At 42.7% G+C, this 24,545-nt stretch overlaps 2 protein-coding genes across 5 annotated transcripts in view; one reads left to right on the top strand and one right to left on the bottom strand.

The window, feature by feature from the left end:
- Nucleotides 1-71: 71 nt before the first annotated feature.
- Nucleotides 72-20,434, bottom strand: slka (STE20-like kinase a). Of its 3 annotated transcripts, none has more exons than XM_080507623.1 (19): nt 19,852-20,434; nt 17,220-17,384; nt 14,983-15,031; nt 14,337-14,486; nt 13,558-13,630; nt 13,047-13,241; nt 12,794-12,875; nt 12,307-12,438; nt 10,695-11,909; nt 10,466-10,596; nt 9,859-9,982; nt 9,338-9,517; nt 6,958-7,029; nt 5,874-6,003; nt 4,955-5,079; nt 4,644-4,838; nt 4,184-4,309; nt 2,432-2,545; nt 72-2,311 (listed from the first exon to the last, which is right to left on the bottom strand). In XM_080507623.1, the coding sequence occupies exons 1-19, from the start codon at nt 19,999-20,001 to the stop codon at nt 2,165-2,167; spliced, it is 3,555 nt and encodes a 1,184-aa protein (XP_080363749.1). In that variant the 5' UTR covers nt 20,002-20,434; the 3' UTR covers nt 72-2,164. The 3 variants fall into 3 exon arrangements, with proteins under 3 accessions (XP_080363749.1, XP_080363748.1, XP_080363750.1); XM_080507622.1 differs by lacking the exon at nt 6,958-7,029 and adding an exon at nt 7,960-8,052; XM_080507624.1 differs by lacking the exon at nt 6,958-7,029.
- A 3,762-nt stretch (nt 20,435-24,196) lies between these two features.
- The window catches only part of LOC308138628 (SH3 and PX domain-containing protein 2A-like), a 62,409-nt gene continuing 62,060 nt past the window's right edge, over nt 24,197-24,545 (top strand). For both annotated transcript variants that reach the window (XM_080507836.1, XM_080507837.1), the window contains exon 1: nt 24,197-24,408. In XM_080507836.1, the coding sequence (XP_080363962.1) occupies nt 24,337-24,408 (72 nt within the window). In that variant the 5' untranslated portion in view covers nt 24,197-24,336. The remainder of the gene's footprint in view (nt 24,409-24,545) is intronic.

The following is a 24,545-nucleotide window of genomic DNA, read 5'->3' on the forward strand; positions in this document are numbered from 1 at the left end:
ATATATATCTGAAAGACACAAAAAAAATAAATCTATTTTTCGATTTGTGCGTCTTGATGACTGAGTTTCACTCCAGGTGTCAGGATTTTTATTTACAATAAAGAAAGAAAGAAAGAAAAATAAGTCAATTTATAAAGACATTAAATACATTTGATCTTGACATCACAAAAATGCATATATGAAGAATATTCATTGTGGTAGGATGACACATCAAAAATGCTGTAACTTAAAATAAAAAAATATCTGAAATCTGTGGGTCGATTGGTGTATAATTCACACGATACACTCTCTCCCATTACCCCCAAAACAAATCCAGCATTCATGACAGGAACATCAGTCCATGGAAATGTGAGCAAACAGATCACACAATGCACCAATGGTACGGAGTGGCGAAATAAAGCTTTTCGTGAATCATCAATACTTTGCCTCTAAGATACAGCAGCAGATCACGGACACTTCAAAGAACAAAAATACAAGACAGATTGTTTACTTAAATGTAGAAGTGTTGAGATTCAAAAGCAAGGTTTGGTGACTAATAGTGGGAAAACTGTGAAAGCTGTCATTTTGTAATACCAAACAAATAGTGGGGTGCATGATTGATATTGACCTTACAAATGTAAGGAACTTAAATTGTATAATTATTCATTTTACTTGAGATTAAGTGAAAGATACAACTTGCTGGAATGTAAATAATCCAGACTTTCCCAAGTGGTAATTTTCTCAGCTGCATGAACGACTCAAAGTCAAAATTTCAAACGGAAATTTCCAAGAAATCTGTAAGGACAAAATATTTTAATGTTATTAAACTCGCAACGCTCAACATTTTGATTTATTTAAAAACTGTAAGATTTAGTCCAGTCAGTTTGTCGATGACTAAACGTTCAAGAGTCTTTTTTTTTCCCCCCAGCAAGATTAAACCTGCTTGTTGGGACAATAAAGAGAGATTATACTTTAAAAGTCTACAATAAGGAACAACTACTAGACATACATGAGCACTTTTTATTCTGAACAATTTATTTTAATCCCCAAAAATGTACGTCATCTTTATTCTTGACATTTTGATTAAAAAAAACCCAACTTCCTCCTTGTATTTTGTTTATTTAACGTGTCCACTTCCCTCCATGTTTGCAGGTTTCATTCATACATTTTACGACAGAGGTGTGAACGAAAGCAACAGGCCAGCAGAGCGAACAGACGCAGCATCAGCGGATCAGAACAGTGTTTTAAAAGGGTAAAATGATAAACTGTTGAAATGAAATGAAACATCAGTTTGGAGTTTGAATGGGTTTGAAAAGTTTGAAAACTGCATATTTCTATCATTTGTTCCAAAACAGTGCAAATTAACAGCCTTACATTCCTTCAGCATTCGTAGTTTACAGCAAATCATTTGTGATGAAAACACCCACAGGTGAAGTGATTTATCTCACGTAATATAAAAAAATCCCAGTGACAGATCAACTTGGTGCTTATCACCGAACCAGCAAAAAAAAAATAAAAATAACACATTGGTTTGTTCATGGTGAGCACACGTAAAGCCCTCCCCAACCAGGGCGCTGTGTTCGACTCCCATGACAACAAAGACTTTCGAGGCGGATCACTTTTTACTCGCCCATGAATCTCACTCTCAACGAGATCGACTCTACGAGCAGCGGACTAAAACCTCAGAGCGGAAATGACTCACCAGCTTGTGTGAAATGACTGAAATAATCTGTCAACATCTGGTGATTATGAGCAGAAACGACGAGAAGTTATCGAAGTGCAAAACGCTGCGGGGGGGGGGGGGGGGGGCACTGTATTTACTGCAAGCGCAGGAAAAGCACCACAAAAGGGCATAAATGCGGCGAAAGAAGGAACAAATGAGGCACTGGAGATCATTCGGAGTGTAGCAGGCTGCTTGGTAAGCATGACTGACCTTAGCTACCGACTGCAGACTTTCAAAACATCTGAGCATGCTCAGAGAAAAGTGCATTACCATCTATCGGCGTCCCGGCGAGCCGGGAGCTTTTCATTAAGTGAGGGAGCGGTGTGTAGGCACGTCATGCTCATTAACGGTGGAGTCAAAGCAGTTGAAACGTCTTATTTTAAACTGGATCGCGATCAGAGGAGTGACGCCGCTCCGCCAGGACGAGGGCGTGCGTCCCGCGTCCCGGACGCACACGCCAGGCTATGAGCCGGAGTTGTGCAGGTTCGGGATGGGGTAGAACTTGGACACCCGACTCTGCGTGGTGGGGTTAAGGCATTCTGACTCGCCGCTCATCTTGAAGAAGACCTCCTGCTCCTGCAGCTTCCTCGTGAACTCCTCCTCTAGTGCCTGCAGGGGGCAGCACAGGCAAACAGCTGAGGTAAGGCAGTCCTGGTTTGTATCAAATGACATCAGATAATCTGCAGGAGAGTCTGACACTGGAGGAGAAATAAATAGCCTGAATATTACCTTCTTCCTGGGTCTCAGCTTCTCCCTCCACTCCTTTATCTCCTGGCTGTGCTCCTCGTCCAGCTCCTTCAGTTTCTGGGTCTCGTGTTCGATCAGGAGGTGGCATTTCTCATTCTGAAGAGAAATACGATAAACACAGAGAAGCCAGGATGAATCAGTCACTTTCTACACACAGAGAGGCTTCGCTGTTTTTCTTTCACTAACAATTAATGTCAGACGTGACGAAGCGAGCAACACATTCAACAGTTTGTCGGTCTATAAGAGCATGTTGACTGCACTAATGTTTCTCCGGGTAGAGACCCAACAAAAGATCTTTGTGTCCAGTGACAATTGTTTTTAAAAGTAAAGCTTTTCTTAGATACCACTTAAATTTTAAATCCTCTCTTTATGATCTAATTCCAAATACCTGTACAGTTTGCACAGAAATAGAAAATTATTTATAATGCATGAATTAAAAAAAATTTATGCAATCACAAAACAATGTGTGAAACCACTAATGAATATAACTGGAGAACAGGTTGTCTTGTTCATCATTTCTCACAACGACATGGACACATTTAGTGTTATTAAATGAAAGCTGTGCCACTACGTCTACTGCCACTCACTCGAATTCATTGTTTCCTGTTAGCTGGCAGTGAAACCGCACACACATATAATCTTTTTCCCTGAAAAGTGCAGCGTGAGATCCAGAAGTATTGTGAGGTGGAAAACAACTTAATATTACTCACCAAACAAACATTCAAGAGAAAGAAAAAAAAACAAGGTCTTACTTGAAGATAGCGGTGAGGTTGTTTTCAATAAAAAGAGCTTATAGCGGATCTAAAAATACAAATCAATTGATAGCTGTATGTGGTCTGTTGACACTCAAACCTAGTTCCATCTGTGTATTATTATGCTTTTAGCATAGATACAAGTTTCACACTGCTAATTTAAGCTGTGGCGTATCGAGGTTACCAGTCCAGCACAGCCAGCTGGGGAGCGGATTTCCTTCATATTAGAATCTTAGCTGGGAAATGTGAAAACCTTTGTTACGTCACTGCATTGGGTTGTAGGAAATTCTTATCAAAAGTGGCATGTTAACACGAGCCTCAGCAGAGCACAACTGGATCAATAAGACAAGAATAGACTGAGACAATAAGAGGCTGTCATACACGGTTACATCACCAGTATGAATGAGACACAATGCAGCTCACAGTGTACTAAGCATGTCGTTTCAGTTTTATCTACCCTATAACAATATATATACCACAGTAACACACACACACATATATATATATATATATATATAAAGAAAAGAAAAAAAACCCTTTCTGCCACACACACACACACATGTATATATATGTGTGTGTGTGTGTGTGGCAGAAAGGTTTTTTTTTTCTCTTTATCTTTAAGCTACATTCGATTAAAATTATGTCAGTTTCTGGTCTGTTTTGTTATCTTGACTTCTTCCGCTATTAGCAGTGTTTTTGTAAGAAAAACCTCATTGTGTAAATATGAAAGCCCAAGAGTCCCTGCTATTGCAATGCCATACGGAAATAATGTTATTCAATCAAAGAACAATATTAACTAATGTCATTGTGGCAAATATTGACTATGTGACATATTTGTTGAACTTTCATTCCTAAATACTGTTTTCTTATACTGTGTGTGTGTGTGTGTGTGTGTGTGTGTGTGTGTGTGTGTGTGTGTGTGTGTGTGTGTGTGTGTGTGTGTGTGTGTGTGTGTGTGCGTGCGTGTGTGTGTGCATGTTACCTGCAGCTGCTGCAGTTCCCTGATGTTGGAATCGCACTGCAGCTGCAGATCTCTCATCTGGTTCTCGTGTTTCTGGTGCTGATGGAGTCTCTCGTTCTTCTGCCTCTTCTCTTCCTGCAGACCAAACTGAAAAGCACAAACACAACAAGCTTTAACGGCAACTCTTGTAAAACTCAAAACACAACACCAGACAAGGATAATTAAAAAATCCCGTCCTGAAGAACTGCGGGCGCGTTTTGTGGAGACATTACTGTCCTCCTCTGAATAAAACCCAAGTGAAACACGCCGAGGTCATCGGGGCCAGTGCGGCTTGTAAAACTGCTGGTGAGGTCTAGACAGACTGGGAATAATTAAAAGCGGTGTTTGTTTTGGGCAGATTTTATGTGTGACTGTACAACGTGCTGCTAAAACAGAACGTTGGAGTCACGTCTCGCCGAGCTTGAGGCCGCGGCGCCCGCACCTGCTTGATCCGCTCTCGCTCCTGATCCGGGGTGATGGCCGCCATGGAGGTGATGCGGAGACTCTTCTTGTACATGGCCATGCGAGTCTTTGCGTCGCTGCGCTGAATCTTGGGCAGACGAACCCTTTCTTGAGTCTGTTTGTTCTTCATCTCTTCTATCAAGCGCTGGTTGTAGCGGTGCATCTGCTCCATTTCCTAGGGGGAAAAAAAACCCAACAAAAAACACACGCGTACACATTTTACAGTCCAGCAGGGAGCTTTTTTTAAATCTCCGTGCTTTCTCTGGGGACATTTCCCTCTTAAGCTCCTACTTTCTCGTGCCTCTTCAGCAGCTGGTGCCTCTGCATGAAGTATTGGTCTTTCAGCTGCTGTTTGAGCTGCTGGTGCTTCTCCTGCAGGTGGCGCTCCTCCAGCTCCCACATGGCCGCCTCTCGGGCTGCACACACACAAAGGCGTCAGATGAGGGCCTGGGGGTGTAATTGTGACTTTGCAAACATGTGCGTGCACGTTTTCGCTGGCAAAGGAGTGTCAGCATGTAAACAAAGCGGAGGGGCTGAGCGGGCTGCGACACGTCTGCTCAAACAGAGCGGCCGCGCGTCACAGCCGGGTTCGGCCCCGCTGCTACACACTCCCTTCACATGTCGACGGTGAACGAGGAGCCGAGATCTGCCAGGCTGATGTTTGTTTCACGTCTGTCTGCCAGATAAACTCAACCTTGAAAAACAACGCTTGAGCTGAGCGGTTTGGATTTTGGTTCACTTGAAGACAAAGTAAAAGAAATATTCATGAAATATGCAGCACCTTAAGCGGTCTATAAAATGTTAATGTTTCTCAGATTTTTTGGGAGGGGGGAGAGATTCACAATGGAAGAACAACAGTTATGAGAAAATACAAACATAAACAGTGATATTCCCTCAGTTGAATGGGACTGTAAATACAAATAAAATACAAAGAAATGTCTAAAAAGCTTGCATCTCTATTTTATTAGAATTGTTTACTTCCAAAGAATGCAACAAGTGACTTTGGGCTTTATTTGCCTTCAGATTAAATCCATTAACTTCACTAAGCACTCATCTCTCAGTCCTGTGTCGTGTCCACTAGCCTCACTAAAAGCTAATAAAATAAATGAGAAAAAGTGACTTGTTTTATCAAAAAATTGAAATGAAGGGGAAGTTTTTTGCTTTTTCATAAAGTCACATCACATAAACAATGAAGCAAAATGTCTCCCACCTCTCATGAGCTGCTGCTTGTGATTGAGGCAGTCTCTCTCAATAGTGGTGATCTCCAGTTTGTGCTGCTGGATGATTTTCTTCAGAGCTCCGTCCAGCTCCTGCTGCTGCTTCTGCAAGAACTCCTGCTCCTGAGGAGCCACATAGGACGAGAGCAGTGAGGAGCAGCGAGAGCAAAACACAAGAGATCAAAGAGGGACAGCAGAGAGAGAAAGAGAGACAACAAGCTAAAACATCACATCACAAACAAACCAGCAGTTTGCCTGCAATAGATTATATAATCTAATCATCCACTGCAAATTCAGTACAACGCAGAACAACTAAAATGTCACATCATGAACCGGACTCGGCAGAGGAGACACTCAGAGATCATGGATGGCAATGATCCACAATGGAAGTGAAGAGCAAAGGAAAGAAGTCAGTAGAGATACACATTTTTTGTGTAAGACAACATCTACAAAAGACATTTACATCATCCTGAGCCCAGTCTACTTTATGAATACCTTCTTATATAAAAGGTCTCAATTACCTAATCAGTGATCTTGTTTCACCTAATTTAAACGTTGCGATTATCTTTCATTTATAGTACATGTGCAATAGCGAGGTGGTGGAAAATCACATGTTTCTTGGCTGCTACTCAACTGTGATTAAGTAAAGCTGATCACATCTTAATGCAGGCTTCACAAAATCATTATAAATCAAACAAAAAATTTATTTTGTACAATTAAACTAAAAAAAAAAAAGAGAGAAAGTTTGAAGTGTAATATCCAAACACGTGACTGTTTTTATCCAGACTGCCTCCATTTGGACCTGAGCTCACAGGGACAGAAGGGGATGAGCCGTGGCGTCGCCGCCGTACATCCTGGGCTCAGTCTCGTCTAATGCAAACAGTGTAGAGCAGCAGAAACGCCATAGAAAATACACAGACTCCATGTAGAGAACACTTGTGGAGGAGAGGATAATAAACACTGCACAAACACGGCGATGACAACACTCAAAACCAACAACGAGCCCTTTACCGCCCATGCTTACATGTGTTCCACACACACACGCACACACACACACACCAAAGTATGGCAACTTACATCCTGCATCTGAGCGTTGAAGAGCGCACATGAGGACAACTGAAAAGACTGTATCATAACCTGGGCCACTGCCTGCGGAGGAGAGCACACGACGCACTCGCCCTGATCAGGGACAGACAGCAACCATCTCTCACACAAAAACACCCGCACTCACACCGATTCCTCCTCAACAGAAGAGATGGGTTTTCTACTTTGGGGATGTTGCTCAGTTTGAGTTTGCACAGCTCAGTTAGGAAGAAGTCAATTAATGAGTTATTAAGACACTTCTCATTGTCTTGTCATGCTCATCTGTGCCTCGTAATTCCAGCATTTTGCTCGAATCCAGCCTGTCACAAAGCGCCGTTTTGTTACTTTTCATGCTTCTGGCTGTGTTAAAAGTCTGAGAGAAAGGAAATGATGCAAAAGGACAGAAGGCCTGTTTTTGCCTCTAATCTCAAGAGATTCATTCATTTGCTTCACGTTGTGGGGGAACTTATACACTGTGAGGCTTGATCATCACCACATGTTAGAAGGACTTTCCATAGGACTCGTTCAAGAGGTCATAACAAAAAAAAAAAAAAAAACTGATTAGGGGTGTGGCTCACCATTAACAAAAACCTCACAAAGCAGTTAAGATCACACGCTTGAGTCAAACACAAAAAAAAAAACTCCAAGATGGATGGACTTGTGTATCGATGCTACATTCAACTAAAACAATAAAATTGTTACTGCTCGAGAAGATTCAAACAAACACATACGAAATGCTATGAGAAAATGTAGTCTCATCAGATGTATTCTAATATAAACACATGAATTAAACCAAAACCTTGGACAAAGTAAATACACTGAAATACTACGTTAACAATGGAGGGAGGTCCGGGCTACTCATTGAGCAAATACGAATATGTGAGAATGAATGACACGATAGGCAGAGACAGCGAGAGATAAAGAGAGAAAAATAGGATGGATTGAAAAAGAAATCCGAGTCTTTCACAGAGTAGGCGTTGGAAAGTGATGCTTTACCTCTACAGTCTTGTGGTGCGATAGGTCCTCCTTTAAACGTTTCAAGAGCTCTTTTCTCAAGTATTTGGGTGACTGTCCGATTTCTTGTTTGGCCTAAAGTGTGCTCGTTTAAAAAACAAAAACGGTTGAAGTCGCGTGTTCTGAAAATGTAAGAAAGCTGGCCGACAACCGCAGAAGACATGCACGGCTTGATTTGGGAGAAGGGATGCGTCAGCATGCCGAGTTCCTGCTGCCTGCTTTTCACGTTTCTTTTGAAAACAATTTGAGCAGATCGTCAAGAGCACCGCGAGGACCGCCACAAGTCAGATTCATGTCGGAAAAGAGGATGTTAGTTTATAAAACAGGTCACCTTAAATTATTTTGCATTCAGTTGAATCCCAAAGCCACCAAGATGATTATTTGGACTGCTTGAATAGAAGAAAGCAGAGTAACTGAGTTGGAATGATTACATTATATTACTTACTTATATTTATGCTTTCAAATCCCCTTTTTTTGTCACTTTTTTTTTTTTTTTTTAGCTTCAATTCAACAAATGTTCAATCATCAACTCAGTTACTCTGATGCCAAAGCTGTTGATATTTATTATCCGACCCAAATGAACCCAGCACCACTTGGAGAAAAATCGTTTCAAGTCGGCCAGCTCAGGACCAAAACCCACCTCACACACTCATACAAGACATGGTTAGATAAACAGTTTCAGTACATTTTAAGCAAACAGTACAGCACATAACACATTTTATCATCACATGTTGGAATTGTACATCTAAGCGAAGCTTTTCAAGCTCTGTGCGCAGCTGATGATATGTGAATAAGCAGCCCAGAAACCAACCAAGACATCATACTGCACAATGAATGCAACAAAGCTCTACTGCAATTTAAAAAAAAACAAAAAAACAAAATGCATATAACAAAAGTCAGGGTACAAGTCCACCCAAAGTTCCCTGCAAAGCGTCTGACGTCTGCTAAATAGCTAGAAATGACTAGTAAGCACCGAGCAAGAATATCTAACAAGCCTTGGACAGAATCACAAGATATTATGCTTAACCTGGGAGTGAACTGTTTAACAGTTTCCTAAAAATAACAAACAAGACTCAAGCAGCAAAAAAGGAGGCAACTAGAAGCCTTAAGGCAAATGAATAATGGATACAACAACATGGAGCAGGCAGCATCAAAGACACAGACGCAGCCTGTCTGTTGCCATCATGTTGCACACGTTCAGTATGAGGCAGAACAGCGAAGCAGAGCTTTCCCCCATTGGGATGAGTATGACGCAGCCAAGTGAGCCACCAGCTGACTGGCTAATCGCATGCACCGTAAAAGGATTCCTAAACATCATATGCAGCTACCCCCCCCGTGAAGCAGTCATGCAGCAGCATACCTCTTTCTTCCGATTCTTCAACATGTTCTGGAACTTGGACAGTTCCTTGTCTTGATCGCCTTTGATGCGTTTGGCCTCGTCCCGGAGTCTGCTCGTGTGATCCTGTTCCAGTCGCTCGATGGTCTGCTTCTGCTTCTTTTCCAGGTTTTCCACCTCCTGGTCATATTGGCGCTTCTTCGCCTGCAGAAACGAGAGGACGCTGGGTCAAGATCACTGAGGGCGTTTGGTTTATGGCTGATACGGTATCGTCCGATTGCCTACAACGCCCGTCTGCATTCAGTTTTCCAGACTCAAATTAAAGTTTGTGGTTTGTGAGAAGTGCTTTTCACAGCAGAATTGCTAAATGATAAAGTGAGTGTGGAGGCCTGGTGTCTGGATACGCGCTTCAGTTAACGACTGCATTAGATTTACATCAGCGTTGAGATGAAGCGGGTCGTTTCTCTTGGAGTTGGCCAATAAAAAAAAAAAACAACAAAAAAAAAACACACCAACGCTACTGTGGTATGAGCAAACTGACTCACAGCAGTTTCCTGTTCAAAGCGCCGGTAGATCTGCTCCCTCTGCTGCTGGAGCTTGTTGCTCAGCTGCTGCTGAGCCCTCTGCTCCTCTTTCTGAAGGAGGCGGAGCTCTCGCAGCTCCTGTCGTCTGAGGAAACCACATCAATGGCGTTGTCAGGATGCAACAGTATTTACAAACAACTTCTGTCTTCTTTTTACAAAAGTATGATATTCATGTTTTTTTTTCCAAATTTGCATAATTAATGGTTATTTAATGATTTATTCATGTCTAAAATATCTATAGTTTTCCTGCTTCGTGGTATCTAGTCTCACTGCGGTTGTTTCATTAATCAGATACATATTCAGCGTCTATGTGATTGACGTGAGGTTATGAACCCGGCAGCACGCATACAAACAGTCACAGTCGTGCGTCTCATGTCTTTAAAAGGCAACGTGGGGGGATGACAGTAACATAATGCAGCATTCATCACGGGAGATAACCCATCTGGCATTTGTAAAAAGCAGTGGGAGTTGTGAAAAGAAGGGGAACTATTTAAGGCGGCCGTGTAAAATAGGCCGCGTCCCACATTTAGACTGACAATATGTCAAGCAAAATTGGGTCCGGGCATACCTCAGGAACCTCATCTCTTCGTTCTTCGTGTCGTTATCCGTCACAATCTTTGACGTCGTCACGCTGACTTCCACACCATCCACCATGAACTTCCGAGTCTTCTTCAGCGTTTTCTTCTGACGTTTTAAATCCTGATTAAAAAAAAAAAAAAAACAGCGAACATTTTGAGATTTTTGAATTATGTATCAAAAGAGTGTTGATTTAATACCAGACGGACCGGTTGTCTTACCTGCAACGATACCGAGCCCCCTTCTTTGCTCTTGGAGAGGAAGCTGGAGATGGACAGATTGAGGTCGAGGCTGCTGCTATCTGCAGCAGAACTGCTTCCAGAGTCAGAGTCCTTCTCCACATCAGGTTTGATCAACGCGGGGCTGCCTTGATCCATTTTTGTTTCCGAATCGGTTTCACTCTCTGGAACAGAGACGGCATCTTGGGAGGTAATCTCATCTGCACTGGGTGCTTTTACTTTTTCTTCATCTTCCTTGGCAGAAACATCTTGAGGTGGGACCACTTGATCTGAATCCTCAATGGCATCTTTGGCTTCGTTGGAGACTCCATTCACATGTTCAGTTGGTGCTTGTTCGTCGAGTACAGCCTCCTCTTTGGCCTGATTCTGCAGTGCAGGCTGCGCTGACTTGTCAGGAGTTTCATCCTTTGGTTTCTCTACTGGCTGAATTTCTTGGGCCTTGTCTTCTGGCAGGACCTCAGCAGGCGACTCCTCCACGCTTGACCTTGTGTCCGTGCCTTCATCAATATTTGCATCCACTATGTTTGGTTGAAGCTGTTCAGTGTCTCCATTGAGCTCTGTGCCATCAGCCACGTCTTCTGCTCTGTCCTCTGACACTTCATGTTGTGGCGTGTCCACATCAGGTTCTTTGTCTTCCTCCCCTACTGGTGCCACTTCTTCTGATGTGGCTTCTGGTTTTTCTGGTTCAACTTCCTGTGGTACTATGGATTCTTCTGCCCCTGCTTCATTCTCTTCCTCTTGTTTCACTTCCTGTGGCTCCTCTTCCACTTCTGCTACTTGGACAGGTTCACCCTCTGATTTCTTTTCTTCTGTAACGTTTACTTCCTCTTCTCTTTCCTGATCCTTCGTGACAGGTTCTTGGGGTTGTGTTGTATCTGCAGGTTCAGCAGGCTCAATGGGAATATGGTCGGCTTGTTCCACTTCTGGTTTGGAATCCTTACGGGCTTCCGTCGGTCCGGAGGCCAGGTCTTCATTACTGGCATCGGACACCTCGTGGAGTTTCTCGTCCTCCGTCTTGTCAACTTCACTTGTTCCGAGTCCTTCATCAGAAAGCTTATCGCTGGTGCGGTCCTCAGCAGGCTCAACCTCCGTCTTTTCTGTAACAGACTCCAGGGTGGAGGGCGTCGGTGGGACTTTATCATCCTCCGAGCTGGCCACGCTGGTGTCGGATGGCGCTCGCTTGTGCCCAGGAACCGCCTGCTCCAACAGAGAGGAGAAAAATAATCACAAAATGTCATCAGCGAGCAAAAACTAATTACAGCAACACTCCACGTGAGGACATTAACGACTGTGTTCTTACGGAAGTAAACAAGAACTGACACCTTCGGGTTGTCTGCCTCCTCCAGCAAGCAATGTTCCAATTCACATGAATTGTGCAGGCTTACATAACAGATGTGTGAGCAAATACACTGAAAACTAAAACAGGATGGGACTTCTGACCAGCACAGCTTATTCTGGCGAAGGTAAAACCACCATACACACCACTTTCAAACATTTTGTTCACCCAAGCACACCAATGCTTACAGCACTCACAGCGGGGAGTCGATAAACACGTGTACTTGTGATGCACGTAAACCAATAAAACAAGACGCACGTGAGGCGTGTCTGTGTCTTCTTCCTCTTCCTCTTCCTTGCTGTCCTCCAGCTCTTCTGTAACTTCAGCTTTGGCCTCAGCGATGAGTTCTCTGAGAGGTCGACTGTCAGTTACGCTTGTAACAAAAGGGTGCTGCATAGAAGGACAAGAGATCAAAAGTCAGAATGTTTCAACTAAAATGTTCATTTCCAAATAGATAATTTTAGGCAGCGTTTTAGTTTACTTTGTTATGAAAAGAATGAAATGACAAAGTATAATTTATGTTCTCATGCAGCTTCATCACTTTTAAATTACGCCAGGCATTTAATAGCAGATAATAAAAGGAAATATGGATATAAGCCTTTGCTTCAACCTACACTGTTTCAGCTGATAAGTTGAATAATTGAGTGTTGTTTGTTCAGGGTTTTTTTTCCCCTGAAGATTACCGAAATAAAAATTCAGATTTATCTCAAGTTACGGTATAACATTGTGAAAGTGGCGCGCTCACCTGTAGAAGTTGTAAAGAGTTCCATCTATTGTCCACGTTCTTATCGAGAGCCTTCCGCAGGAAGTCACTGAATTCTGGCGACCTTTTGAGAATGAAAACGGTCAGTTTGTGAGTGAACATGACTGGTCCTGCTTTGTGAAATTAAATTAATCCCCTGTAGCTGCAGTAGCATTAACGATTCATTATGCTGCCACACGCTGAACACTCATCAGATCCTCCGCGTCTATTCCGGTGGCATCTCTCTAGTTCTCACCAGCGAGAGGGATGCATGAGGGTGGGCGGTTCGGACTTGGCTATTTTCAGTAGCACCCTCATGGGATTCATCTCGTGGTTGGGCGGTTCCACTTGTGCCAGCTCGATGAGGGTCACGCCGAGGGACCAGATGTCTGCCTTGTAGTCGTACGGACGGTCTTTGGACGTTTCGCACATCACCACCTCTGGTGCCATCCTGCAAAACAAGTGAACGTGCGCATTCAAGATGACATTCTCGTCGATAGAGTTAGCAATTTACAAGTGGGGGGAAAAAAATTATCAAACAAATCCTATTTTAGCTTGGAACTTAAAAGATGAAAACCCAAGTGAGGATTTAACACGAAGGTCATGGAGCATTCAAACTGATAAATGACTTCATTTCCGTTCCAGCAATGTTCAATCCGTTCAATGCCGTTTTTGCGATAAATTATCAGTCTTGCTAGGACACGCTCAGACGATCGTTAGAAGAAAAGGGGTGTATCCCCCCGTTGTGCTGAGGCAGGATGACTCACCAGTACGGCGTGCCGATGAAAGAGTCTCTTCTCTGCAACGTCTTGGTATTTTTAGCAGACACACCAAAGTCGGCTGGAATTAGAAATAAAACAGGATTGTTTTTGTATTAATGAATGCAGCGACTGGCTGGATGATTATTGTTTGCCAGCCTCTGTCATGACCCTCTACAGCTTACAGAACATGAATCATCGGGGAGCCAGCAGCGATGGATGCTCGGCGGCAGCATTTCAGACTTTCACTTCTCTTAACATTACGTAACCATTTCGACGTATCACCAACTCAGGCACACAAGTGGTGTTTTTTGTGAAGGAAAAATAGAGCATTTCAAGCATTCACGCCTCATTGTGAGAAGGACCTCGGTTTGGGCGCCATCAACTTCAAAAGCATGCTTTTGAGGCTAATTTTAGGTCTTCTTTGACAAAGGCAGGTAGTCAATTTAGAAAAATTGTGAATGGAGTTCACATTCACCCATTAACACACACACTGCAGTGATATTTGCCGTATGCATGCATTGACATCAATCTAAATGTGATCTCGATTATCTAAGGGTTGTATAATTGACGTATGAGGAAATGTATGCCGGCTTCATATATTGCATCCCCATATCTTTTAAAATGTATATTTTGTTTCCTTGGAAAAGGATCTATTGTACCCTAACCCAGTGCTATGATATGCATGGTATCACTTGATTTATGCCACGAGTGAAGGTTTACTCTCTTATTTACTCCACGGTAAACAGTCTCGAGAAACGAAGAGCAAAAAGCTTGATGATATTTACCAAGTTTCACGTCTCCATCCAGTGACAGGAGAATGTTTCCGGCTTTCAAGTCTCTGTGGATGACCTTGTTCTCATGAAGGTAAATCAACGCCTCCAAAGTCTGCTTACAAACCACTCGGATTTGCGGCTCTGTCAGGGGTCGCTCCAGTTCTGTGATGAAACATACAAGCAGTTGTTTTTTTGTTGTTGTTTTTTTTAATGCAATAACAGGGACAAATTAATGGTATCTAATAGCAACAGGAGCACAAAACTCCACCCATTCATCGGTAAACATGTAGAACTGGACAGATCGAGGTGAGTCACGACACAAAGACGCATCAACATTTAACAGTCGACTGAACTAATTTCTATTTTCTTTGCTTTCGTACTTCAAATGCAAACAAAAAGAGTGGAGAGGTGTTTGACGCTTCCAAACACGCCAGAGAAAATTGTGTGTGCTCGAAACCTGAGCTTCAATAATTACACAGTTGGAAATGGCCTCTTTAAATGGGGAGAGGGAAAAAAAATAAATAAATCCCACAGTGGAGGTTCCTGGATGGAATAAAAAAGAGCTGGCACTCGAGGATGGAGCAAAGAAAGAGCTCCAGAACTTTATAGAGTTTTCCGTTTTTTCCCCTGTATCCTTCACTTGAATGGAGGGACTTACCCAGCATGATGGCATCGACTGCACCACCCGCACAGAACTCGATGAGGATCTGCAAGGGTAAAACAACATGTGGAAAAATAATGTAATAAAGCCCCGCTTTAACTGCTCTAAGATGCACATTGCTGACTTTGACAAAGAACCTGTGTTTTTTTTCCTGAGCGAACAAAAAACAATCTTTTATTGGAAAGACACGAGAATCTACATCCTGTCTAATTGATTATGCTGTGGAGACGTTCCAAGAAACCGATCGATTAGGAAACTGAACGGCAGCCCTGAGCGTCTTTCGCACACAGCTTGCGTTTCCCATTTCAGGAAAACCACTAAGATTGCGCCCATGTTGGAGGGGAAACAGCAGGCTGTGATTGGATTGTTGGATTGGACCAGTTACTGCAGATTTCTACTCTAGTAGTAATAACCTCGTTTTCTCGACACGGCGCAGCATCGTGCGACTGCATGTCTACATATCACTCACATCAGAGATGTTTCACAACATATTCTGCTGAAATACCATTTCCTCAACTCTTCTTTGCAGTTTTTAAGTTAATAACCACAGCCTGGTATGACACAAGTAGATTAGGGATCATTTGGCAATTATGCAAACTCTTGTTTTCCTTCTACGCATTAGTGCAACTTTGGCTTTTATTGTTGACGTATCTTTAAGAAAAATACCACTTTTGCCAACTGTACACATGCATGTTTGCAGGCCAGCCTCTCTATTAAATGCATTATGGGAAACACATTTTTCTCATAAACGTGCAACATATCATTAGAGGCCCGTTAACACGGCAGTGTTAACAGTGTAAAGGCACAGCAGCACAGGTTCATTACCTTGGGAAAACATTTTGACATGTTCATTACTAGAAGAGACATTATAGGAGATGATCTGATTTAATAGTTATTTTATCTTCCTCAATCATACCAGTTAATTATATATTCTCATGGACAATGCAAAAAATGCTCTACATCCCAACATATCAGATAGAGCTTTACTGCACTACACTGTAATAACAACTGATCATATTTCACTTCAGTACTTCAACATTACTGGAATATCAATACAGGATCTGAAGGAAAATTACTAGAAACTACAAACTGAAAACCTGCTTAACTTCTAAAACACTCCTGTGACCTCATATGTCTGGTTTAGCTGTTATCGATGTTTTGCAGGACTACTCACATATTTACAAACTACAGACTGAAAATCCGCTGAATAATCTTCTTAAAGCTAAAGCTGGAGATTTGAGGGTCTGATCCCAGATGCAGCAGCATTGCACTGATTTCTGTTTGAACCGAGTGATAATAAAAGGGACTATGGCTTCACCAGAGGATCTGAGGTCAGGGTGCGTTACACGAACTCTTCTCTAATACAGTTATTGAGATGAAAGGCTGGATGAACTCCGACCTGTCTTGTAAGAGCAGATGTAATGTACCCAGCCAGGGTGTCCGTATTGACTGTGTTCGCATCTTTATTTGGCAGCTTAGGGGGTTTCAGATGATGCACAAAAAAAAAAAAAATCAATGGGAGCTATGATCGAGCACCACCCACTATTGAAGGCCTCAAACAAAGGGAAGAAACAAAGTGGATGTTCCTGTTCTGCATACAAATTCATCACGCCATGGGAGTCGCCACGTTTTATTTACACTGATGTGCAGAATGTAGGGGGAAAAAAGTTTCACATCAAAAGCAGCTCAAAAGACACCCCCCCCCCACAAAACACATTACACATTAACTAAACACCCTACGTGCAAAGTAGCGAGCATTGTACGTTTATCGCACGGCTTAAAGACGGGGGCCGGAGGGACGACCTGCACGCAGCTCTGAATTATTCACAGGCACTTTCTCCAGCCACCAAAACCACTCCATTATCTTCCCATGGTTGTGGCCGGTCCACAAGGGACGGTCACATGACACCACCTGCCCGGACCTAATTGCTTTGGGGCCCTCTTACTGCGCACAGAATGAGCTCTACTGACCACGCATCACTCTCTGCTCACAATAAAGAAAAGCAGACGTAGGACCACATTCTGAAAGATTTTGTTATTATAAAAGAGCCTATTGACTTATAAAAGGATGACAAAGATAGTTTTTAGCATTTAATCTAATAACCTCCGACGCATGAACGATGTAACCGTTCCTATTTAAATAGTCGCTTGTGACGAATTTGTGCGTTTTTCAGCGCGGCTGGTCTTCTCGCCTCCTCGCCTCCGAATCAAAAGCGACACGTGAGCTCACTTACCCAAAGTTTGCCATCGAAATAGAAGGCGTCCAGCAGTTTGACGATGTGATGGTGGTTGCAGGAGGCCAGGATGTCGATCTCCACCATGTAGTCCTCCAGCTCGTCCTCCGTCTTTGTGTCGATGACCTTTGCGGCAGCGAGGGTCCCATTCTGTCTATTCTGGGCCTGAAAGACATGTTGAAGGTCAATTATGGAGAATAATCTCACAACATTTAAAAAAAAAAAAAGAAAAAGAACTTGAGGATCATATCAGACGAGCGTGTTGAGTAATAGTTTTTGGTTTAGTCTTCATAGAAGACATCCATCACCTGTAGCAACTGCTTTTGAGACAAAAGCCACTGGGATGCATTGAGATTGGACTGAGGTTCAACTTTAATGCGACACCCGGAGGTCTCTCCGGAAAGAGTTTTACTTTCCGCCCTTCTTCTTTGAACCTACTTTACAAAAGCTGATCATGCAACTCGTGCACACCTCTTCCTCTTCCTCCTCTCGCCTATCTACTTTCCTTCCTTTCATTTTCTACGCCTACTGATGGGCTGTAAGTGAAGAGAGATTATGCCAAATTAATCTGTGAATTCATCAGGTTCTGAAATTGGTTTCTATATTTGCAACTGGGCTCAATCTTTCCTTTTTCATTGATTAGTCTGTGCTGGAGAGACTAATAGAAAAAAAAAAGAAAAAAAAAAAGAAATCACCAGAGAGAATGTGAGACAAGTAGCTGGGAAGTTATTTTTAAGTCTTAATGTTTATGGATACAGACACAATCTGAGGGAGTTAGGGAAAAAGAGACGGGAGGGAGTGTTAACGGCTGTAGAGTGTGTCAGATCCTATATTTACACACTTCTGACCCGACACGTTCCTCGTCTCTTTTCCCTTTGTGTGGGCCGACATCTGCCTTGGCAGAGGCCATCGCTAATACATATATACACACATATGTAGATTCAATATTAACTTCACACTGGAGAGCTGTCCGTCACCGAGGATTTCAAGGGGAAGCTTGTGGCCTTTGGTCATGACATTTAATTCCTTTTAGACTCTAGATATGGGGCTTTGGTGCGGCGGTTAACACCGTGGCCTCATGAGTCCCTGTGCTCTAGTCCAGGATGAATGAAGTTTGCATGTTTTCCCCGTTTCCTCCAAGTAATCTGTGTTCTCCAGCAAGTGGCTCTCATCTCTGAGCGATTATGCTTTCTGGCAATGACAGCGATCTGAAGCAACAGTAGCCTCTTTCAGGATGAATAAATACTCGTGTACACTAGTAGAAGACTTTCACTTGAGCACAATCATGTGAGATGACTCACTGTGTTGCAAGCACAATTATGTAAGCCATTCCTATTAGCTGCAGTGTCCATGACACACCTCTTCGCTAATTAAAAGCTTACAATGCAACCTGCACAGGCGAGGAGGACTCCTCATTTCAGATTGACAAATCAATGTATCAGCTTTTCCACCCCGCCCCGTCTTCAAATAACCACCGACTGTCATAGTGAGTGTTGATTATAACGTGAACAGACACATGGAAATGCATCCCCACCCCTCTGTGTGTGGGAACAGGGACTCGCAGCACTGCCGGGTGTATACACGTCGAACTTTAAGACTTGGGTCTGGAAATGAAAGGCATCTCGTGTGTTTCTGGCCTCCGTCGCAGGATAACCAAAATGCTAACAAGACTAGGAAACAAAAGCAAGATTTATGGGCCATTAGCTGCATTATTTGATCACAACAGTTCCAGGAAGGAAGTGGCACACACAGAGAAAGCTGTTTAACGGGGATTACAGAAAATAGTGCTTTGTATGAACCTCCATGGAGGCCCACTTCAAGTTCTCAAAGTTGTTTTCACATTGTGGGACATTCTTCAGTCCTTTTTTTCCCCTGTGAAAACTGCTTGAAACAGGTTGTATCTCAAGTAGACTTGAGTTTTTCGGTCTTCTTGGTGTCTATATTGTGTATAAACAAACCTGCTGTGCCTTTTAAACCCAAAATAAACAGACACAGTTACGCTGTCGTGCAACCTAAAAATACAAACTGCAGCATTAGACACTTAAGTTAACTTCTTTCAGTTTCTTAAAGACTGAACAGGGTCGTATAAGACTGTCGGACTTAAATTTTGTACCAGTTTTTGTCTGCGATCTTTCATTTGTTATTGTTTGATGGAAGTAATGTCTGCAACAGGAGTACATGTAAACAAAGCTGCTGAATTTATGGCGCCCTGTTAAGAAATCTATGAATCAATATAAAGAGGAAAGGCATTTCATCAGGAGGTATTCTTACTATATTGGATCTGGGGGTTATTGTGTGCATGTTGCTGCTGGTGATACAAAAACACAAACCACAACATCAAACTGACACGCCTGATCCTATTCTCACTAAAGGCTGATCTTAACAGTTTGACATGTGCGAGGCCATGTTTACTCCCTGAGAGAGAACCACACCTTTAATAGTTGTTGTTTTTGTTTTCTTTCTAACCAATGCAATGACACGACAAAGTCAGATTTCCTGTAGCGAAACCCTCCAAAACGAGTAGAGGCAGTGGGGGGTTAGATTAAAGGTTGTCACATCTTCATTCACCTTTATAGAAGAGAACAACAGGGACTGTTTGAAGGATCAAATCTAACATGTCAAATCAACTTACCTTGTAGACTTTCCCAAAAGCACCATCCCCGAGCTCGCCTATGATGTCCCAGATCTCCTCCGGGTTGACATCTCGGTGCACGTGCTCGTACTGCTTCTTCTTCCGATCAGGCCCCAACTTGAAGATCTTCCTAAAATTGAAGAAAGACATCGATCTCTTCTTCTCCCCTCCGACGAGGAGCGGCGGTGTCGGGAGTGGATGCGGGGCTTCTCTTCGGTTATTTCCGCCTTCGACAAGACGTAGCGGTTCCTCCCCGACGCGGAGCTCCGACGGACTGCTACCGGACGAGCGAAGGCATGCGGGCGGTAAACGGAGGCGGACGGGCCGGCGGTGCTGTGGCCATTCGGCCGCGGCTAATGTCAGTTACAACTTCCCTCTACGGCGATGGTCCACAATCACATCGCAGCTAGCTGCCTTCACGGGCAGCGGGAGGAGGGAGGCAGGAGTTTTAAAGCCCGGGTTTTTGTCTTTCCACACTGTCGAGGTTGAAGCAACCCGACTATATCCTCTAGATCATCACGATCGAGATGATATTTTCACCGCTACCGAGGATAGTCGTCCAGCCAGCGGTTCTCATGCCTCGGTTGGCTGACCGCACAGAAGTTAACGGACTAGTATCAAGTTAGCTGGTACGAAGCCATGTACACTTCCGGTGAAATCCTTCAACTTACAACACAACACGCGCCACCCTAAAATTCACATCTATCTATCTATCTATCTATCTATCTATCTATCTATCTATCTATCTATCTATCTATCTATCTATCTATCTATCTATCTATCTATCTATCTATCATCTATCTATCTATCTATCTATCTATCTATCTATCTATCTATCTGTCTGTCTGTAGGTATGATTGTGTTTGAAGTGTAAAAAGTGTAGCAAAAATGCAATGCCAAAACATTTATTTATAGGTTTAGAGTTAGTTTAAGTTAGGGTTATTTATTTATTTATTTATTTGTTTGTTTGTTTGTTTGTTTAACTTACAATACATATTTTCTGTGTGTTCGTTTGATGCCATGAGTGTAGATACAACGGATATTTTTATCTTCTGGATGATTTTTAAAGTATTATATATTTGATTTATTCACATAGGGATATGGGATATGCGTGGGCAGCGACTTTTTGGGTAAATACCTCCATAACCATGAAGAGACAATATATATGTCAACATAACATAACATGACAGGATGCGACACGCATAGAAGCGTGACGTGCCGTGGTTGACGTGCCGCGATGCGACGTGACACGACGCGATGCGACGTGACACGACCGACACGAGTTTAAGGTTTATTTTTATGGCCGATCTCTTGTATTTATGGTAATTCCATTCCCTTTGTTATTAGTTTTTGTGTGTCTGCTTGGCCAGTCGTGGGATTTTTTTTGTTTGTTGTGGTTTTCGTACATCCTTTTGTATCTCTCTATATTCCTTACTCATCCCTTTGAGGTCAGTTTTGCTTCTTTGACACATGTGGTTGTTTTGTGTAACTTTGTGCCTATCTCAATACTTTTTATTATTTATACTTTATGCGTTTTTAAAGTGTTAGATTATTGAAACAATTTTGCTTTATTTATGCAGTAGCATTTTATGCAAATATGGCTGATCATCTAAATAAGATTTTTATTTTACCTGATTTCATCCTCACATTTTTTTAGTGCCTTCAATCTTTTCTTGTATCCCGCTTTTTGTTGTTGTTGTTGTTGTTGTTATTTTCTTTATCATCATCTTTGACTAAAAATGCGTCAACATTGCCATTTTATGGTCCAGATTTGTGCGTGTAGACCATTTTATAGGGTGGCGTTATGGAGCTGGCACAGAACTGGAATAATTTCTAAAAGGAGGGTGAGCGTTGTTGCTTCCGCTCTCGCTCGTGGTGTAAACGGGGAACTTGACGCAGTTGTGGAGCATCGCCTGTTTCCTGGATCTCCTCGGCAGGACGTGCTCCTCGGCCCGACTCGGTTCGGCTCGGCTCGTTCACTTCGGGCTCGGCCCGCTCATCTCCAGCGCGCATGTGGCCAAAAATGGTAGAAGTTGTAGTTTATACTTGTTTCACATCACTAATGAGGGAGAGAGGATGGATGCTGAGTGGCCAGCTAATAAAGTCACTCTGCTGTGAGGACGGACATATAAATAACATTTTTATTAACAATTCACAGAAAAGACCTGCAGGTTTCATGGTATTATGTGAGTATAACTGAGCGATATTTTCTTGAAATACAAATCAAGTAATACGAATTAAGAAAATGAAAATCATCTTTACCATACACAACCCCAGACTGTTCTATGATATTAATGTGATACCTAAATATATTGACACTCGGCGGCTATATTATTTTATGTCAAGTGAACGTTAGTATATTATTTCACCTTTAGGTGGCGCCATTGCAACATTCTGAGCCTAGGCGATCACTAACTTTGACTTTAAGGTCATCATGAAATTGTAAAGATAATTATAATTAACTCTTACACTTTTTCATAATAGGAAAACGTGTTTTTGAGGGCCTAAACATACATAGCTGGACGCTCTGAAGGAGCTGTGACTATCGATGTCGGATTAAATCTCGTGACAAATAGTCACGAGTTATAAAAATGACAAAGCGAGACATAGTTTTGAATCAGTTACGAGTTGCATTTGCAGGCAGTACCCCACACACACCACCCAATGGAGGGTTTTTAACTGAGTGACCATGTCCCAGAGGATGGTCCTCCTGTCCTTGGCTGGAGGGGGGTGGGCAGCACAAAGTGGAAACCTTCTTATTGAGAGCTTTAAGGGGGGTGGGGCAGGGATATCAGGTGGTCTAGGCAAATCTCTGTTAGGTGAGATTCTGGCCTGGGGTCTTCCTGTCCCCTGACTGTTTATAGATTTTCTCTCCTCTGGGGGCTGCTTCCTTTGCTGGTTCCTCCTCTCGGTCAGACTGGTGTTCATCTCTGTTGTTATGTGTTCACCGTGCCATCCAAAGGGTGACAATCCTACACACACTCCACAGTACACGTATTTACTTTTTATTGTTGTTTTCTCTGCAATAATAGCAATTCTTTGTCTCTTTCTTTTCACTTGGGTCCTGTGGCCTTGCCAACAAATCAATAATAGCCTAAATCAATAAAGATTCCAACAGGAAGGGCATGTCTGACCCTTCCTTTGCAGACCGAGTCTGTTTTCTGTTGCCATAAGGCACTCAGCTGTGTCATATTGCAGCTGGCCGTCAGGACTAGTATGAAAAAAAGGAAGACGGATCATGTAAGTGGTTGTGAAGATGCATGGTCAGCCATACCTTTAATTCCAGCTACCAAATGTTGTATTGCTCATCCTTCAATAAAAACACTATCACACTGAAGGCTGTGCTGTTGTACTAATTGCCAGCATGTCTGTAATTATAGTCGACACTCAGCCTGCGGCTTCGTTCTTATAACCAAACCCACAGCTGGGCTGTTCCGTGATGAAGCATAATTATAATCACCTCATCTGCCAATGAACACATTGTTATGTCTCTGATTGGTGTATGAGCTTTTCAAATACCATAAACACTGAGGGAAAGTGCTTTATGTTTGTTTCATATATTGTCAGGGCAAATGCAGGGAGAGAAGGAGATTTAGTTCAACAGTTTCTTGAGCAATCATGCATTCATTCTCTCATTCCCACATTAAGCACATTAAGTCTCACAATAGCATCTTATCAGACAAGAGTTTAATCATTGTGCTGCACTTCTGTGATCTCTGCCCTCTTGACACTTTTTTGATTTAAAGCTAAATGTTTTAAAATGTTGTACTTAAAAAACTTTTAGCTGCACATACATTCAGAAAGAAAGTAAAACAGTGAAATGAGCAAGCAAAGAAACATTTTGATGACACACACGCACACCAAAATGCATCAAATGTCTTCCTCCACTAGGAGGAACCAAAGTCGTACCGTGTTTAAGTGCTGTCTGAATTGAAAAAATAACGTGAAACAAAGTTGGAATGATGATGTGTTTGTTCCAAAAGTAGTTGAATCACATGCAAGTGCATGATGATAAATAACAAGATTTTTGAAGTAAACACATTTTTTCCCCCTGCACATTTGCACACAACATTACATCCGGTCTCTCCACCTGCAGTTTATAAACACAAAATATGCGTGTTTCTTTTAGCACCAAAACTGTCGGTGATGTGTGCAGAGGGCCGTGCGGCTGGACTCGGCTCGGCACGGTTCGGCTCTTCTCGGTTAGACTCGGCTCGGCCCCCTCCGTCCAGCTGCAGAGCGCAGCTCCTCCGGAGGGAGGGGAAGTCTGATTAAAACACAGTTTTACTGCCTTGTCATGTTTCACAAGGAGGTCAGACGCTCCGAGACCGCCCGTTATCGTCACTTTATGGATGCTCCCGCTGCCTGAGTCGCTTTCCCGCAACTTGAGGAAATCATCTTCTGTTGTTGTTCTTCCTTTTCATGGGCGCAACTTTTTGTTTGTAGTGTTGTTGTTTTTAGAGAGATTTATTTCCATTTGTCAACATGCAGTTTCGCACAGTTCTCGACGTCAATGTTGTGGACGTGCAGAAGAGAAGGAATCCCTCCAAACACTATGTAAGTTTTCCTTTTCCCCCCACTTTTCCCTTCCCCTGTTGTCCCGAATGGTGCAGAGCCAACTTCAAATATGGAGACTCCTTCTTCATTATTGTGGGTTTAGACGGACTTAAAGCCACAGAGCAGAGTCGTTTGGT

Source organism: Blennius ocellaris (assembly GCF_963422515.1).
Source record: "Blennius ocellaris genome assembly, chromosome: 13".
Classification (NCBI taxonomy): Eukaryota; Metazoa; Chordata; class Actinopteri; order Blenniiformes; family Blenniidae; genus Blennius; species Blennius ocellaris.

Excerpts from the sequence above, each read along its gene's own strand:
- slka (XM_080507622.1), bottom strand. The coding sequence starts at position 20,001 with ATGTCTTTCTTCAATTTTAGGAAGATCTTCAAGTTGGGGCCTGATCGG. Across the intron at positions 13,242-13,557 it reads TTCATCGGCACGCCGTACTG|GATGGCACCAGAGGTGGTGA; the intron begins GTGAGTCATCCT and ends CTTGTTTTGCAG. Across the intron at positions 9,983-10,465 it reads GAAGAGATGAGGTTCCTGAG|ACGACAGGAGCTGCGAGAGC; the intron begins GTATGCCCGGAC and ends TGGTTTCCTCAG.